General features: G+C 54.5%; 1 protein-coding gene across 1 annotated transcript in view; it reads right to left on the minus strand.

Annotated features, from left to right (window-relative positions):
- Positions 1–19,315, minus strand: part of PHF2 (PHD finger protein 2) — a 133,954-nt gene that overhangs the window by 21,483 nt on the left and 93,156 nt on the right. Inside the window, exons 4-14 of the mRNA XM_037850996.1 lie at positions 18,203–18,363; positions 14,270–14,411; positions 11,264–11,450; positions 9,867–10,029; positions 8,548–8,635; positions 6,877–6,983; positions 5,132–5,223; positions 2,745–2,834; positions 1,987–2,346; positions 848–967; positions 1–119 (exon numbers count right to left, since the gene is read on the minus strand). Of these exons, the coding sequence (XP_037706924.1) occupies positions 1–119; positions 848–967; positions 1,987–2,346; positions 2,745–2,834; positions 5,132–5,223; positions 6,877–6,983; positions 8,548–8,635; positions 9,867–10,029; positions 11,264–11,450; positions 14,270–14,411; positions 18,203–18,363 (1,629 nt within the window). The remainder of the gene's footprint in view (positions 120–847; positions 968–1,986; positions 2,347–2,744; positions 2,835–5,131; positions 5,224–6,876; positions 6,984–8,547; positions 8,636–9,866; positions 10,030–11,263; positions 11,451–14,269; positions 14,412–18,202; positions 18,364–19,315) is intronic.

Raw genomic sequence — 19,315 nt, forward strand, 5'->3', positions numbered from 1 at the left:
CCCAAGAGTTTCTTGTTAGAGAAGGAAAATGAAAATTTGTTGTCCTTGTTTCCTGACAGCGGAGACTTTTCCAACTTCTGCTCCTCCTCCATTTTCAGTAAGGAGTCCGGTTTGCTGTTCTGAGAATCAAAACCAGGAGCATCACAAGCCCCACACAGAAGAGAGCTGGGGTGGGGGCCGGGTTGGGGCTCAGGGGAGAGCAGGAAGTCACTGTCGGAGGGCAGAGGCGCTGGGCTGGGGAACCTCACAGGGTCCTGCTGTGGTCAGCCTCCCTCCTCGGACCTCAGCTGGCCAGAGCACGCCTTGGGAAAGGCACCCACAGCTCCAGGGGGCTGACACGTGCACCCCTGCCTGGGCAGTGCACCTCTGCACTGGCCCAGTGTCCAAAACAGCCCCCAGGAGGCAGAGGTTTAAGAACTGCCATCAACTTAAAAGCAGCGCCACTCGCGGATGTTCTTAAAGTGTGCTGTGCTCAGGCCGCCCCCACCAGAGGACAGAAACAGGAGGGTGGCCCTGAGGGCCCCCAGCACCCCCACCTCACACTCTGCCCACACTCACAGACCCCCACAGGCAAGCCGCACCACCCCATGGGGCCCTTGGCACATGCACACGTACCAGCTTACACACCCACCCCCCCACTTGTACACACACCTAACATCCTAGGTGCACACTGCCTCTCACACTCAGCCCCACAAACATCCATTCACGAAGTCACCCTTAAACACCCACGCACCCATACACACCTGTCCTGTCTCACAAATGCACCCCATTCACCAGTGTGGGCTCCTCCGTGCACACATACACATTCATGCACACATGTGCACATACATGCACATGCAAACCTCACCTTGTACTTCCACTTGGCCTCTGACTTGCTCTTGGTTTGCTCGCGGATTTCCAGCCTCTCCACGTCGTTTTGCTTATTAACCGGGTCCTTATTGGGCATGCTCAGAACGCTCTTTGGAGCCTAGAAGACAAGCAGCTGTGAGCCAGAGCCGAGACCCGGGGAGGGAGGGGATCTCGTCAGCACCATCTGAGCCATCTATGACCCACAGGACAGGGAGCCCCCGGCCACACTGGCCTCCCCCAACACAGAGGTGTGCACTTCATCTGTTCATGCATGTCCACATGCATTCTTTCATCACCTCTGGTAGTTCTCCAGGCTTTTCTGGGTGGGTCACCGGCTGCTGGGGAGTGGGTCACAGCCCCTCTGACTGGAGCTCACAGTCAACGGGGCTTAGTCTGAGGGGCTCCATGACTCCAAAGCCCAGATTTAAGAACCTGCACTCACAGGCTGGCTCCTCAGGGCCAGGCCCCACCTTTTACTACCCCAAGGGCTAGCTCTGGTGTGCCAATCCCAACAGAAGGCTGTCCCCTGCCCAGAGGAGAGGACCCCGCCCCACAGGCCGCTCTCCTGCCTGCCCCGCTGCCTGCCCCGCACACTCCCAGCCCTCTCTGCCTAGGGCCTCTGGCCCTCCCGTCTGGTCTCAGCTCAGTGCCTCTTCTGCAGACACATGGGTTTTTGCCCCCTGCTTCCTCCTAGCTGGCTGTGAAGACCCAGTTGGTGTGTCCCCTGAAGGCTGCCCTGCCTGCTCTGTCTTGACCATGCCATGGCCACGCTGGGCTGGAGTCCCCACATGCCCTCCACCCACAGCTGCCCGCTGCACTGCAAGCTCACTGGGAACAGAGATGGCCACCCCCGGCCTGGGCCTCAACACAGCACGACTGTGGCCGCAGAAGGCAGCAAAGTGTGTTTGCTGGGCAGACTGCCCTGCAGCCCTCCCCTAGGACCCCCCACCCCACAGCCTGTGCTCCAGAGAGCTGCCCCAGGGGCCCCTACCCCGTCCAGCATGAGCTGGAGGACAAGGTCACGGCCTCTCAGCTCTGTCCCCATAGGCCGGGCAGCAGGGAGGTACCAATGAGCACTGAAGGCTGAAGAAGGGAGGAAGGGAAGGGGGAGGTGGGGGGGGGGGGCCTGGCACCCACCTTGCCCTTCTTGGGCGTCTCCATTTTGGTCAGCGCCTCCTTCGTGTGGGCCTCGAGCAGGTCCAGGTTGGGGATGGTGGGCGAGGCCGTCTCCTTGTACTTCTTCCCTTTCTTCTTGCCCCCGTCCTTGATCTTCAGCGTTTTGGGGGGTTTCGGGGGCTTGGGGGGCTTGGGAATTTTAGATGGCTTGGGCATCTTCACAGTTTTGGGGGTCTTTTTTTTAGACACCTTTTCCAGGACAGACCGAGGCGGGGTGGCTTCGAGGGGCGAGGGAGGCTCTTCCCGCTCCCTGTCCACATCACAGATCTCGTCGGAGGACACGGCTGCACTCACATCTGGCCGGACGGCCTTAGAGGCGTTCTGGGTGAGGACGGTAGTGGTTGGCACCTCTGGCCCCAACACCTGCCCAGCCCTTGTACTCCCTGGCCCCATCCACACCTGTCCCTTCACATCCGTCCACCGCTGGGCCCCACCACGGCCCGGAGGGGCCTCGTCACAGGCAGAGGGGCTTGAGGATCTAAAATCTGGGCCCTCCCCACACACAGATGCTGAAGAGGAGACCCCTGTCCACCTTCAACCCTCAGTGCCCATGCCAAATAGACAAGAGGCCAGCAGACAAAGACCCAACCCGCCCACCCTGCCAGGAGTGCGGGGAAACTGTGGGCATTCCCAGGAGCTTTGGGACAGGCCCAGAGAAAGACAGACAGACAGACTCCCTTCCAGCCTGGGGACCAGGCTGCCCTGGGCGAAGGGCCCACCTCGCTGAGCCTGATCTCTTTGGCAAGGTCTTTGATGAGCTGTGCAGGCTTGAAGTGCTCCGGGAGCTCATCCTCGTGCTCTGCCAAAGCCTGAAACACAGCAAGCAAGCAAGGGGTCAGGGAGTGGACACAGGGTCAGCAAGTGGGTGAGGATCAGGGAGCAGCAAGGGGTTGGTGAGTGGTTGCATAATCGGTACATGGTCAGCAACTGGGTGCAAGGTCAGGGAGAGGGCATGGGGTCAAGGCAAGGGTGTGGAGTTGAACGGTGAGGGGTCAGGGAGTGGGTGTGGGGTCAGTGAGAGGGCACGGGATCAAGACAAGGGTGTGGGGTTGAATGGTGAGGGGTCAGGGAGTGGGTGTGGGGTCAGGGAGCCCTGGCCACACACTCCCTCCCCCCACTGACAGGGCTGGGGATCCCTCCATGAAGCTTGGGCCCTGACCTTTGGTTTTCTTCTGTCCGGCCCATGGGGTAGCGCCCCATGGACTCTGGCACACCTGCCTACCATGGGAACCCTTGTGAAGTGGCCAACACATCCTGATGACCAGGCCCCGTCCTGAGGCCTCCCAGCACACACCCATGTACCCTCAAACTGCCCTATGAGTGGAGTCTCCTTTCACGCTTGGCGCATGAGAGAGTGGAGGCACAGAAAGGCTGTGTGACTTGCCGAGGTCATGCAGCCGGTGAGGGGGCTGCTGGGATCCCCCTGGTGGGATCTGGCCCAGGACCTGTGTTCTCAGCCACCCTTTAGCAGGCACCCAGGCTGCAGGGCCTTGGACACTGGTCCTGTGGGGGCTGCAGTCGGGCCAAGGCTGGGTTGAGCTCACCGCGGCTGGATCCTCCTTCTCAAGGCAGGGGTGGAGCCCTCGGACACACTGACCCCTGCCGAGCCCCTCCCCATGTTCTCTGGGGAAGAGCGCTCACACTGCTGGTGAGGGGGGCTGGACCGGAGCCTGGGTGCTCCTGGGCCCTCCCAGTCAGAGTGGGGCCCTGCACAGAGGAGCTCAGAGTTTGCTCAGGGGCTCAGCCTAGCCCTCTCCTGGGCCTACCCCACCACCTCCACCCCACAGCCTCACTTCTGCCATACAGTCGGCTGCTCAGGCTCTGGCCCAGGGGTTCCTAACTCCCTGGCATCCCCCCAAGGCTGGAACAACATGAACACCTGCCTGTGTCCCAGCTCAGCTGACCCAGGACTCACAGGCCATGAAGACAGGCTCAAGGCTGGGGGCAGTTACCCCTCTCCAGCCAGACAATGTTCCCTAGAGGGTACTATGTGATCCCGACTCTCCAGGCAGAGAAACTGAGTCCCAGAGGGGACGAGCCTTGCCTGAGGCCACCACCTGAGTCTGCCCAGGGGGATTTAGGTCCCGTCTCTCTTCCTGGGCACCAGCTCAACTTCCCCAGCCACAGGGCCGAGATGAGATGGAGGGTCACCCTGGCCCGCTCCAGGCCCCAGGACTGGGAGAGAAATGGGGGCCTCCCTAGGGTCCCTGAGAGGACACCTGCCTCTCCCCAACTCCCCACAACAACACTTCTGAGAGGCAGAAATGGCAGCCGGGCATTTCCGTGTGTGAGGTCCCCATACCTGGAGGCCAGCCCCCTAGGGCATGGAACACTGTCCCAGAGGGAGCCAAGGCTGAGAGCCCCTGTGTCCCTGCTCTGGTAGCAACGACCCAAAACCAAGGCTAAAGAAAATAAAAAGCCTGCGTCCCCAGAGGCTGTCCCATAGGAAAAGCAGCTTCTGCGTGCCCCAAGGATGGCTCTGTGGCTAAGGGAGAAGGGACATCAGTGAGTGGGAGAAGACAGAACAGACAGGGAAGGGCCTGCTCAGGGTCACAGCAAGCAACCTTTGAGCTGCTGCAAGCCAAGGCCTGGGGCCAAGGGCAGCTCCCAGCTGGCCCTGTCCAAGGATCCAGTCACTAGGTACACTCCCACAGAGTCCCACACTACCATCTCCCTGGCCTCTCCAGGCCTTTCTGTGTCCACACCTGGCAGTCTTTCCCCCACCTTCGGATCAGGCTTCCTCCCTCCTGGCCTCATGCTGGCTCACCTTCCTTCCCCAACTCCTGCAGCCACCCTGGGGTGTTCACCTGCTTCCACCCTCTCAGCCCGCTGCCCTGGGAGGGAGGGCGCTCTCGTCTGTGTCCGACAATCCCTCAGGGCAGGTCAGTGGCAGGATGATAGGGTAGCACTGAGGCAGATGTCTGACTTAGGCTGGGTCACATTCTGGCCCAGCTCATGCCAGGTGACACTTGCCTGCACCCCGTGACATTCCTCATGGGCAAGAAAACAAGCCCTCAGACATTCCCTCCTCCAGACTCTGGCATTTTCTTTCCCACCTGGTCACCCCGTTCTTGGCCCCACGATCCTGCACGAGATCCTTTCCCACCTGTTTTTTAGTCCATGATCTGAAAGCACCATTGAGAATTTTAGCTCCTTGGACTAAATGAGGCGGCAGCTGCTTCCCAGATTTGTGAGAACCTGGAGCGGGTGGGGAAGGAGAGGATTAGCTCAGGGGGGCCCTGCCAGCCGCATAGCCCTAGCTGAGCAGCCAACCCCTAGCCCAGGGGGCATCCCCCAGTGTTCAGGAACTTCCAGGGGCCTCTGCCAGCAGCAGCCTCCCCAACTGCCAACGGTTCCTCATGGAATCTGGGAGGGTCCAACCCAGGACATGCCTGTGGCCTGCTGTGCCCAGCAGCCATCCATGGAGAGGACAGCAGCTCGGGGCACCCCTGTGGCCTTCGAAGCAGGAACTAGTGTCATGCCCCCTGCCAAGGAGGGGCCCAGGCCCAGGGGGTCGGCCCAGCCAGACTGTCGTCACCATGGGATTCAACTCCACAGTGGGACCTTGACCCTCTGCCCAGCTGCCCAGTCCCATACCCCTGACCACTGCTGGGCATGGGCACCCCCAGGCAGTGCCAGCCCCCCTCCTGGGCTCTCACTCCCTCTGCCAGGGCCTGACTTGGGGCTTCTCATTCTGGGGGGCAGTTAATGAATTTAATTGAAACCCGGTTAGCAGAGATGAAACAATGTTTTCAGCCTTCTCAGCTCAAACTATAGCCAAAGCGCAAAAGGTTCCTAATAAAATTATCCCTTTGCGACTTTTATCAGAAAGGAAGCAACTTCCTGGGAAGGCCAACACTACAAAGAAAGAAATGATAAAGAAAAGCAAAAATCCTCTAGCCAGATTCCCTCATAAGGACCCTGGAAGTTTGGCAAGTGCTCTGGTCCCCAAAAGAGTGCTCAGCAGGGCATGGGGCTGGGACGCAGCCAAGAGGCTGGCCAGGGGGTGCCCAAGGGGGCAGGACAAAGCAAGGAGCCCACATCCCACTTGCCACCTCCTCCCCTGCTAGCCACAGGGAGTCCCAGACTCTCACACAGAGACTCACATGTGCCCAGGTGTGCACATGCACAGACAAGTCACACACTCACATATGCACTTGCACACAGATGCACCATACACACATACTTATATGTACACAGATGCACTGACGCAAACACATGCCCAAATACATGCACACATGGACACGTGCTCACACTTATATACACAACCACACAAGTGCACACACACACACACACACTTGCATACCTAGATACGCACACATACACAAATACACACACACACATGCCATACGCATGTACATGCACATACACTCCCACTTCATGGTGGGGTCAGCGAGAGGGTCACTTGGCTGGCTGATACAGAATCAGGGCAGATCCAAAATCTCTCACTATCTTCAGAGGCATTTTGGGAGTGCACGGGGTTTATGAATAATTGCATCAAGGCCACAGGCACAAAGAAGAATTCACACTTGCCTCTCTTATCATTCAGCCCAATGCTCTTCCTAAACTACCAAATGGCCCCTCCAGGTAGGCCTCCGGGCCATGCTTGAGCAGTCACAGCTGATTCAATCCAGCCCTTGCATCATACAGATAGGGAAACTGAGGCTCTGGGAGGTGAGGGGGCCTGTTCAAGGTCACATGAAGGCAGCCTCAGACCAAGGGGATGTGTCCCCATCCCACTGCCCGGGTGCCCTGGCATCCCTGGCTTTCACCTGAAGGAAACAGCCCCCCAGCCCCTACTCCCAATGGAGAACCATGGGCTCAGACCATCACATATAGGGCAACCGGTACCTCTGAATGCCTCGAGCAGATGCTTCCCCATGTACCAACAGGCCGTTTCGAAGTTTGGAAACTGAGTCAGGCTGCCAAGTTTCAACCTTCTTTCCACTTCATAAGCTCTGTAAGCCACAGGAGAGAACACTTTAGTGCAATGAGGGCCAGTAGTGTGCAGAGAGTAACCCACCTCAAGGCCACTTGACCCCGGGCTCCCCCACTGGGGTCCTGCAGAGGTGGACCAGGGTCCACAGCAGCGAGACTGTCCTGGGGGGTGAAGCTGGACGTTGGCAGGAGCTGCCTGCTTCAGGCTCACACAAGACCACGACCGTGGTCACTAGAGAAGAAGGGTTAGTGGCAAGGAAAAAGGATGTGCCCTCCTCTAATGTACCCAAAATCCACCAAAGGGTCACCTGTTTCCCAGCCTCCATTCCTATCAAAATGGCCAAGACAGGCCTTAGGCTCATGGAGACTCCACCTTTCATCTACATGGCCACTGAGACCCAGTGAGTTCAACAGGCCTCACCCAAGGCCCCCCCAAAAGTGGGCAGAGCTGGGATGTAGGTGAAAGTATCATCATACTGACCCATGGGGGGAAAGGCCCTCAAAGAGCCCAGTGATGGTGCAGCATGGTGTAGGTAGACCCTGCCTGGAGAGCCCAGGGATGGCACAGCACACAATGGGAAACTGCCCACAGAGCCCAGGATGGCACGGCACAGTGTGGGAAACCCTGCTCTCAGAGACCAGGACGGCAAAGCACAGCATGAGAAACCCTGCCTGCAGAGCACAGGGATGGCACAGCACAGTGTGGGAAACCCTGCCCTCAAGAGACCAGGACGGCACAGCACAGTGTGGGAAACCCTGCTCTCAGAGATCAGGATGGCACAGCATGGGAAATCTTGCCTGCAAAGCCCAGGGATGGCACAGCACAATGTGGGAAACTCTGCCTGCAGAGCCCCAGGATGGCACAGCACAGTGTGGGAAATCCTGCTCTCAGAGCCTGGGAAAGGCACAGCACAGTGTGGGAAACCCTGCTCTCAGAGACCAGGATGGCACAGTACAGTGCAGGAAACTGCCTGCAGAGCCCCGGGATGGAACAGTACAGTGTGGGAAAGCCTGCTCTCAGAGCCCGGGATGGCACAGCATAGTGTGGGAAAGCCTGCTCTCAGAGATCAGAAAGGCACAGCACAGTGTGGGAAAGCCTGCTCTCAGAGCCCGGGATGGCACAGCACGTGTGGGAAATCCTGCTCTCAGAGCCCGGGAAAGGCACAGCACAGTGTAGGAAATCCTGCTCTCAGAGCCTGGGAAAGGCACAGCACAATGTGGGAAATCCTGCTCTCCGAACCCAGGATGGCACAACACAGTGTGGGAAAGCCTGGTCTCAGAGATCAGGATGGCACAGCATGGTAAACCTTGCCTGCAAAGCCAAGGGATGGCACAGCATAATGTGGGAAACTCTGCCTGCACAGCCCCAGGATGGCACAGCACAGTGTGGGAAACTCTGCTCTCCAAGACCAGGATGGCACTGCACAGTATGAGAAAACTGAAACCCTGCTCTCAGAGCCTGGGATGGCACAACACAGAGGAGGAGACCCTGCCTGCAGAGCCCGGGGACAGGGAAAGGCACAGCACAGCCTGGGAAGCCCTGCCCACTGAGCCCAGGGGTGGTGCTGTGTGGAGGGGCCATACCTCATCTGCATCTCCACGCTCAGGCTGTGGAGGAAATGTCCTGCAAAGGCCAGGCAGTCCACAGGGGTGAGTGTGGCGTAGATCCAGCCTGGGAGAGACAAACAGAGATGTAGCTAGCCCTTCACTATGACCCCAGGCAGCCTGAGCACACCCTGCAGCATGGGCACCAGGGAAGGTCCCATGGGAAGGTCCTGAGGGCCTGGTAGTGACAGAGCCCAGGACAGGTCGCTCCCCACCAACACCAACTCTGGCTCAGGAGCAGACCCAGCACCTCCAGCAGACTGGTGGGCACAGAGCACCTCCAGCCCGGGGCTTCGAGGACTTTACCTGCCCCTGCTACTGCACCTGCTGCCCAGAATGCTCCTGGGGGTCCCTGCCCTGTAAAGTGGGTGGGATGGCCCTCTAGGAAGGAGAGGCTGTGCCTGAATAGGCATGGACAGTTAAATCCAGGCCCTGTATGGTACAGACAGGAAACTGAGACCCAGAGAGGTGAGGGGACTTGTTCAAAGACACAGGAAGACAGCACTGAGAGCCTGACATCCCTGGTCTCCACACACAGGGGGAGGAAGGAAAACAAGGCAAGGCTACTCCATCTCCCAGGAGTGCTGAGACTCAGTCCATGGTTATCCTCAGAGAAGGAACCTGGAGCCCAGACTCAGGAACCACCCCCCTCCCACCCACAGGTCCTCAAGAAATAGACTGTGATTGTGAGGGAAGAAAGGGTGGGAGGGAGGGAGGGAAGGAAGGAGTGAGGTAGAAAAAGGAAGAGAAACAGAGGGAGGAAGGAAAGGGGGGAAGCAAGGAGGGAGGAAGAGAGAGAGGAGAGAGGGAGTCTAAGGATTATGAATGAATCTGAGGCACATAAATCAATCCAAATGTGAGGACCTCATTTGGATCTAATTTAAAACACAAAAATTACATGTCCATATGATTCCAATTAGAAAATCTGAACATCGACTGGATATTTGATGATACAAAAGGATTATTATTAACTTTTTAAAAGGGTGACAACAGTATTATAATTGTGTTACTTAAAGAAAGTATTTTAGAGATGGAAAGTGAAATATTTATAGATGAAACAATATGTCTAGAATTTACTTCAACATAATCTGGGGTGGGGAAGTGGCAAAGGCCCTGCCAGTAGCTCTGGGTGCTGCTCCCATGGCCATCAGGGAGCTCTCTGGGTTTGCTCTTGGCAGTGGCCCCACCTTCCCCTCCTCCACAGGGCTCCCTCCTGCTGGCTTCACCTCCCAGGAGCAGCACAGGACTGTGAGGCAGGACACCCGGGCCCTGGGGCCCCTGGGGTCACCCAGGCTCACCTGACGGGATGAAGAGCGTCTGGCCCTGTTTGATGGTGCACTTGTAGCATTTGTCCACCTGGTCGGCAAAGAACATCTCACTGTGGTTGGAGGCTGATTGCCAGCGTTCATACAGGGAGATGTTGGCCGAGGCTGGCTTGATGAGATAGAAGATCTTCTCGCCCTACCAACAAGAGGCCATTAGCAGTGCCCGCGTCCCGGGGATGCTGGGAGAGGCAGAGTCCCCCATGGCCTGGGGATGCTGTGAGGGTAGAGCCCCCATGTCTCAGGGATGTTGGGAGGGGCAAAGCCCCAACCACCCAGCCCACATCCTGGGGATGCTGGGGAGGTAACTGATGATGGGTCCTGGCTTGAAAAATAGTCCCAGTCCAGGCCCATCATCCCTTTCCTGCAACCTTGTACCCCCTTGTGCTTTGGAATTCAGAAGTGTGGATGCTAGAAGGATTCTAGGTATACGTGACCCTCCCAGCAGGAACTGGGAAACACCCCATAATAACACATACCCACATTTCTGCAGCACTCCAAATGGACATGTGTCCCAAAGGGGTAAATGAAGAATGTAACTAAGGGAGTTAAAAGCAGCCCCACTCTTTGAAACTATTGGATCTTGGTCTGGGTTAAGGATGGTCACTGCTTCCCAGGCAGCATGTGCCAGGACCCAGCAGGCTCTACAGCCTCACAACAATGAGACATCACCCAGTGAGACGGGCCCCAGAGGGTGGCCACAGTGACCTGCTCAGAGCCTTGCAGAGCCAGGATCAGAAACCGAGCCCCCAGCTCATGCACAATCTATTCTGGAGAAAACCAGTTTGGGGCTGGTTGAACCCCCGACTTTGGCTCCCCCCCCAGTTTTTTTCCACCCTATTGCTATTTACATCACGTTTTTTCTTCTGGCCTCCCTACTTTTGCCCCAGTGATGAGCCTCCCAGCTCTCCCCTGACTCTCAAATGTCCCCAGCATCCCCAACTGGCTGGCTCCTCTAGCCCCCACCCCACACTTCCTGGCTGTGACTCTTGCATGCCCCAGGGGGGAATAAAACCTTGTCCCCACTTCCAGGAAGTCTGCCCAATACCCTCCCCCCTTCCCTGGACTCCAGCTGTACAAGCCACTGGGCACTTGGCCATTACTCAAGAGGGTAAATCATCTCGGGTGCCTCTGTCTCACTAGACAAAGGAAACATGGCATGTTCCTCTCCAATCTGGGGAGGCACCTCCACCCCTCCACCCAGAAAGGTCTCCCCGGCTTCCCCAGTGCCCGAAATGCCACCCAGTCCCTCCTGTGGGGTAACATCTTGTAGGGTCCACGACATTTAGATTACATGTGCTCTTCAGAACATCTAGTGCTTGGACTATGGGCTTGCTGAGGGCCCGGGCAGGCCCCAAGGTCCCGAGGCTCACCTTGAGCACATGGTACCAGGCAGAGGCACCTCCTGAATCGATGTGGAAGTCGGTGTAGCTGTCCTTCACACAGATCAGGCAGTACTTGGTCACTTTGGGCTTAGCCAGCAAAGCATCATCAGGCCAGTAGTTTTCTACCCAAGACAGTTTTTTCACAATGTCAGGGGGTTCCACGAAGCTGGACATTCTGGTGGTGGGGAGAGGGACAATGGTCAGTGGTGACAGGAACTGTTACCACTGTTTTGGAAGCCCCGGGATGTGAAGAGTACTCTATGAAGTCCTTTCTGCACTTTACTTCACTGCCTGGGAAGCAGGTGCCATTGCTCCTACTTTACAGATGAAGAGACTGAGGTTCCGGGAGGGAAGGAGTGAGCCAGGCCACAGCACTGGCTGCTGGCCACTGGTTACTGAGCATAGAACATCAGGTGAGGAGAAGCCTAGAGAGCCTGGCTCTGGGCTCAGAAGAGTAAAAAGCCACCCCAGAGTGAATGTATCCTTTCTAGGTAAAGCAGAAAGCAGCCATTTCCAGGCTGTCCTCCATGATTGTGATGGGGCAATTTGCACTGAAAGAGAATACTGTTTCTCCTGCACAACACAAGCACCTCCCAGCATCTCTGGAGCAAAAGCTGCTGCTCCCCAGAGCACACGGCAAGGTGTACACAACTACCACCTCCATTCACTCTCAAATCACCAATCCACCTCCAAGGATCTTTAATTCAATGAAATGCCACTGTCTTGGATAAAATCTCAAGTACTGCATTAAAAACATCTGAGTCAGCAACACCTGTGGAGAGACCAAGTCATCAGGTCTCAGCGTCCTCATGCAAAAAGGACACTGGCAAATCTCAGCCTCCTCACCAGAAATCACAGCCATCATTGGTCATAAACCATGTCAGCTCGGGCAAAATGGTGAGAAATCAAAACCCAGGTCCTGGTCCCCTCCAACCCCAGCAGCCTCAGGTACAGCCCCTCTTCATTAAAACATCTGCCTCTCCCAGGCAACATAGCATATAAAATTCATGGTGACATGATCCAGTCTGCTCTTTGGTATCAAAGCAACACGTGTTAATCCTAAGAACTCAGCCTTGGAGAAAATCCATCTCACCAACATGCCAACAGGCTTGCAGCTCATCCAACACCACAATTCATCCCATCTCCCTTTTTGCCATCACTACCAGGACATTCAAACAAAATCCATGTCCAGGTATATTATCTCGTTGTGACTCACTGTGGGTTTTGATAGCTCTCTTATTTTTTGCCTCCCTGCCCTTTTGCACAGGAACTTTTTTGTTATGTCAAGTGCTTGTGGGAAGTATGCAAGGTGGAAAGGATCACTGCCAGCCATTGAGTGTCTCTGGCTTTTATCAAGCGATCAGCAGAGTACAGCAAGGATTGACGGAGACAGGGCAAGAGGGGCCTGGGGCTGGGGCAGGTTGCAGGGGCAGGTCAAAGGTGAGAGGTAATGAGGGCAGAGCCTGTTGTCCTGGGGAAGCAGAGAGCAGTACCAGGGGCAAACCACCAAGCTGGTGACAGCAAGGCACATATCCTCATCAGGGGGATAAGAACCTGACATCTGACTGACCTTTGACACAGAAGGGCCACACGCCCTACTAACAGCAGGGACCATGATGCTGATACCAAAAAGCAACCCTTTTCTTTTCAGAATTAACCAGTGCTGATAACAAGGACTAAATAAACCAAGACCAGGAGACCACACAGCCTGAATTCCATGAGTGAACAGTGCAGATGGCCTGAACCAGAGGAAAGAGGCTCAAGTCTGGGAAGTGGCAAAAAGTTGATTGCAAAGAAACTGGTATGATGTGGTATGAATCCCATTTCTTAAAGGTACAACTTAAAAGTTTGAGTTTGAGTGTGTTTAGGTCTGTCTGTGAGTGAGTGCATGTAAGTTTGAGAGTGGGAATGTGTGTATGGGTGTTAGCAAGTGTATAAGTGTACACACCTAAGTATGTGTGTCAATATGATATAGGGGTGTGTGGGAGTGTGTATGCCTTGTGCATGTGTAAATGTGATTATGTGTATGTAAATGTCTGCATGAGTGTGTGAAGGTGGCAGTGTCAGTGAGAATGACATGTGAGCATGCAAGTGCATCACTGAGTGTGTCATGTGGGTACGTGTGCGTGTGTGTGAATGTACTAGTGTGCCAGTATGTGTCAATTAGTGTGTTAGTGTCAGTGAGTGGGAGTTTGTAGGAGTGTCATGTGTCAGTGAGTGTATCAGTATGTGCCGTGAGTGCTGGAGTCTGTGAATATGTCGGTGAGTATGAATGTGTTGGTGAATGTGTCAGAGTGTACGTGCCATGGATATGTTGTTGTGTTTGTAAATATGCATGCCAGTGAGTGTGAATGTTAAGTGTCTCAATGTGTTTAGTGTGGCACTTGTGTGTTGGTGAATGTGTCAGAGTGAGTGGGAGTATATGGGAATATGTCGGTGAGTATTGCCATAGGTGTGTCTGAGTGTGAATGTTTGTAAGTGTCTCTGTAAATGTGTGTCAGTGTGTCATATGACAGGTCCATGAAGGTGTGAGTGTGATGAGTCAGTGTCTGAATGTGTCATGAACATGTCAGTGAGTTTGTTGGTATCATGGGTGTGTTGGTAAGTGTGAGTGAGACAGAGTGATGTGAGTGTGTCAGTGAGTGCACTGGTGAGTGGGTGTTAGTGTGTGTAATTCTAGAAGAAACCAGACTGCTCTGTTAACGATGGTCCTGTCTGGGGAGCGGCTAGGGGAACAGGCCAGAGGAGGATTCGGTTTTATGCTCCTTATTTTTCTTTGAATTTTTCACAATGTATCACAATGTTTACACTTTAAAAGAGAACCAGCAGAAATAAATCTGTACCCCTGTGCAGTCCTCGACACGCCCCGAGACCCCTGGCATGTGTTTCCTCAAGGACAGATGCAGCCCGACAGCAGCCCTGCTCCCCATTCACCCCGCACCCCATGGTCCCCCCACCAGCCTGGACCCTGAGGGTCAGAGGACAGCTACTCACCTGGTGTCAGAGAACTCGAGGTTGGTGACGTTGAGGACCCGCTTCCGGTTGGTGCTGTAGTAATAGTCCACAAACTCCTTCAGCTTCATCTTGCAATCCTTCTGCTTGGTGACATCTGTCACGTCCACGCTGCGCTCGGGTCCTGGGGAAGCCAGCGGGAGACGCTGAGCTGCACCCGGTACAAGCTCACTGGGGCCGCCCAAGGGGCAGTCACGTGCGCAGACAACCACAGAGAGCAGGTGCGCACGGGCAGGGCGAGCACACTCGCAGCCGCTGGGCTCCCAGGCTCCGGGTCCCACCTTCCAGCTCTCTCCACTGACAAAGCATTTTACACCCTCCCTCCCTCCGACTGTCACAAGAACCCCTGATGTAGGTACAGTGATGAGACTGGGCCTCAGGTAGGGGCCCCAGATGACCAAATAAAAACCCAGGATGTCCAATAAATTTGAATTTCAGCTCAACAACAAACAGTTTTTTTTGGTATGAAGTATGTCCCAAATAATGCATGGGTCATGCACTTAAAATTTTTCAAAAAAATAAAAGCCCTGTAATTCTAGGGCACCTACCCATTATTCTGAAAAGGGATAAACTAGTAAATAAAGGAAAAAGCACTTATCTTGCATTTTCTGCAGCTGATGAAAACAAGTTCAGGGTAAAAACTACTGAGGACAGAAAGCTCAGAATAGCCGAGTAACAGAGGAGGGAAAGTTCTTTTTATAAGAAGAATGTTAGAAGAGGACACTCCTTTGGCAAGGATCCTTGACGGCTGCTCTATCTGATACCTGAAAGGTTGATGGGGACTCTGCGGACAGGGGAGGCTGGGCCACTGGCCCAGGGACCCATCTTGACATCACTGAGAGAGGGTGGTAGGGTCCTGTGGGCCTCCTGGTGGAAGGAAGCACCCAACCCCTGTGACGGAATTCTTCCTGAAAAAATGAACATGAATCCAACCAAGCCACTAACTGCCTGTTTGCAAGAAATACCAGGACACCACAAGGAAGCCGTGAACCAAATCCGGAGTGTTAGAAATTCTGTGGGAATGAAAACCCTGTTTTCCCAAGAATCAATGGAATGAAGAAGGGCAGGTGGGATATGGTAAAAAGATCAGATATTACCCTGGGCTTAGGGAAAAAGGGAAAGGGAAGAGAAGGGGAACACAGGGCATTTTTAGGGCAGTGAAACTATTCTGCATGAAATCGCAATGTTAGATCATGACGTTTGGCATCTGTCAAAACGACAGACCCACACGTGCAAAGAGTGAGCCCTACCGTAAACTATGGGCTTTAGTTACTAATAACTTCTCAATGTTGGATCATCGATTGTAACGAATACACCCCACTAATGCAAGACCTTAATAACAGGAGACTGTTTAATAATTGGGGGAGGGAAGGGGTTGGAGGGGGGATATTTGGGGACCCTCTGTTCTTTCTGAGCAGTTTTGCTGTAAATCTAAAACCACTCTAAAAAAAATATGTATTTTAAAAATAAAGTGGGGTGTTCAGTAAGTAAAAGAGACTTAAGAAAGATAAAGTCCAAATGCATGTGTGGCTCTTCTTTGGATTCCGATTCAAACAACCAAATGCAAAAAAGATATTTTTGAGGCACTTGGGAAGAATTACGCTGGGACTCACATGACATTATGAAATTATCATTATGTCATAGAGTGTGATAATGGAATTGTGATTATATTTTTTAAAAACTGTCTGCTACAGATATGTACCAGATTTTTTATGGGTGAAATGATGTATGCACCTGAGATCTGCTTTAAAATACTCCAAGGGAAAATAAAAGGTGGGGGAGGCAGCAAAATGGCAGGAAACTAGTGGTCTCAGCTCCTGGTGAGGGTGCAAAGGGGTTCACTGCCTATTTCTCTCCTTCTTGTTTGAAAAGTTCCATAATAAAAAGTAAAATTAAGAGGAAAAAGAAAGTAAAAATTGAAAGTCTCAAGTCGCTTCTTCCCTGATGTAAGGACTTCCCCTCTACCGTAGAGCCAGCTGTAGTGGAGATGGGGGGAGCACGTGCCAACCTGGCCCAGCCATTGGTGGCTGCAGGGCCTAGAGCCTCAGGGGCAGAGCAGGGACCCAACCCCCAGGTCTGTGACCAAGATGACATCAGTTTGCATGTGTGAAGAGCTCAGGAAACTGCCAGGTGCTTCACAGGTCTCCTAGAAATATTAGCCATCATCATTACTGCCACAGGCCTGGGGGACATGGGCATCTGCCCAGCTGAAAAAGTGAGTCTTACTGTGAGAAAGGGAGAAGCAGCCCTGACAGCCAGGGCCTGACCTCCATGTTTTCTTGCTGACAGCCATCTCACAGACCCCAACTTAGACAAGGCCAGTCTGTGACCACCACAATGGAGAAAGACAAAAAAAAGACCCTCCATTATCATATCTGAAAACAGACCACGCAAGGACTATACAAGCCAAACAAAGGACCCAGCATCCCCATCATGGCTCACGTGCATGGCCACTGCTTCTTTACCAACCATGGCTGGAACCACACTCAAGCTTTCCTTCCTGCTGGATGAGCATCATTATGATACCCAAACACAGAATTACCCCACTTGCTGAGGGCATCCAAGAGAGAGCACAGCCTCACTTCCTCAGAGGCCCCCCAAATCACCTAACTCCAGCCCAGATCCTGCAACAAGTTGTTCTTTTTCTTTTTGTTAAACCTTATATATCGGAAAATTTAAAAACAAAGAACAAAAAAACCACATTTCAAACCAAAAAAAAGGATTAAGAAAAACAAATAACCTAAAATAGCTGTATTTGAAAAGCCCTTTCTAACACCTCATCTGAGACGCCCTATATCCCCCGTGGTGTTGCTCTCCCTTGTTGCAGCAAGTCGATAACCCTGCTCTGTTCTGCTCCAGAGCTGTTTTTGGAGGAGGACAAATCACACCAGAGAAGGGGTGGGGACCCATCTACAGCTGAAATGGGGATGGCAACAGTGATGGGTCTCTGGAACACTCATGGCTCCTGTGCAGACTGCCTACTGTTTGCCCAGTAGCTTATCTAGACTCTTAATATCAACACATCCCAGCATGGGGTTGACAGATGAAGAAAGTCAAACTTAGATTGGTAAATCACCTTGCCAAAGCCTGCAGGGACCCAGAGCTGTGTCTTCACCTGTCAGACAAGCAACACAGGGCTGGACGGAATGTTTTCCTTTTCAGGATTTTACCTCCTCCCCCACTGGCTGTGCAGACATCTCCCATGAGCACGAGGAGCCCCAGCAACAGTGAGGGCACCATAGCACAGGCTATCTGGCCACTGTCTCTCTCCATGACAGGCTGCCTTGCTGACCACCCCCTAACACACCCTAGAAATATCTTGCGTGTCCAAAGCACTAGCAGCTGGAAATGGGACACGAGATGGGGAACTGCCAAAGGCATCACTTGCTTGTAGAACCGAGACAAATGCAGAATGACTAAGCTCCAGAGAAGGCAGGCCCTGGGCTAAGAGGCTGAGGGGCCAGGAGGCTCCAGAACATGCCAGTTGGAGGCAGCCAGGACATGGGCACCAACTTCGGGGAAGAGGGAACAGGCCTCCAGGACTCCCTGGGCATGAGGGGTCGTAGGACACCCAACAGTGGTGGAATTTATTTATGGCTAGCAGAATCAAGAGACCTCTAAGACAAGACCTCAGCCTGCAGCCAGAGGACCTGAAAGGGGAAGGGGCTGGCCACAGTCACACAGTATTTTGACAGGAGGCCATGTATAATTCTCAGCATGACCTGAGCATGGCTGAGAACCTTTCACAGACCATTATACCTAGCTCTGCTCCCTGAAACCCAAATGCAGTGACTGCCACGCCCACCCTAACCTTGGAGGCAGGCAGAGCGTTCTGGGGCTGTGTCCCCAAGTCCACCCTAGCCTGGGGGTCTAAAAACAGGCCCTGGGCCCCCACAGCCGAGAGAAGGTACTTACCCACATAGTTCTCAACGTCGCTGACGTAGAAGGTGGGGGCCGGGACAGCCAGGCCCAGCCCATCTTTCTTGGGGACGAGGATGGGCTCGGTGAAGCCATGCTCCTCCAGGTAGCCCAGTGTGAGCTGACTGCCTGGCACACGGACCACCACGTCTTCCGCACTGTGGGGGAAGTGCAGGTTAGAGGCACGGCAGAGCCAGCGCTGACAGACAGATGGCCTGCCGCGCTCCCTGGGGCAGCCACTGGGACAGCGCCCTGCACAGACACGGGACAGAAGCAGGGAGAGGGTGGGTGTGACAACCAGTATAGGGACATGCCTGAACCCATGCCACTGACCAAAGACCTCCCAATGCAGAAGCAGATCCTGCCCGTGTCCCTCGTCCCCAGTGGCCACCGAGGGCTGCAGGAGTCCAGAGTTCAGCCAGGAAGTGACAAGAGCAGCCTGAACCCAAGATGCCCACAGCCCAGCACCCAGTAAACTAGTTTACAGATGGAACGTCGGGGTCCAGGGAGGCCAAGGTGCCGGACCGAGGCCTGCAGTGAGTCAGGAATGGAGCAAGACTCAGCTGCAGCTCTCTGCACCCCTCACCCGTCCTTCCCACAGTACAGCACAGACAAGAGGGACAGAGAGAGAGAGAGAGAGAGACGGAGGGGTGGGGGGAAGTGCTAGGGAGACTACTTGCTTCCCATTCTTCCTACCACTTCCTACCTGCCCAGCCCCAACCTAACAAACAGGCCATGAAGGATTCCTCCTGGGCCTGGGGTGCAGACCTAGCCCACACCCAGCGGGTGCTCGGGGAGTCAGGATGCAGCAGAGGTGGTCACTCTCCTCAAAAAGGATCCCCCAGCTGGCTGGTACAGGACAAGCATAGAGCCCACGAGGGCATAAAAAGAGCACGAGCCAAGCAGGATTGAGCCCAAGGTTGGGGTGAGCCAGCTCCCCGTGCCCGGGACCCCTGAACACGATGCCATCAGGAAGGATGGATTCTCTCCAGTTTACAGGTGCAGAGGCTAAGCTCGACTGAGGTACCACAGCAGGACGAAGAAGGGACTCAGAGCCGCCTCCCACTTCCATGCCCTGGGCCCCGGACATTGCACCCGGAGTCCCGGTAC

This window comes from Choloepus didactylus, chromosome 10, assembly GCF_015220235.1.
Source record: "Choloepus didactylus isolate mChoDid1 chromosome 10, mChoDid1.pri, whole genome shotgun sequence".
Taxonomy (NCBI): Eukaryota; Metazoa; Chordata; class Mammalia; order Pilosa; family Megalonychidae; genus Choloepus; species Choloepus didactylus.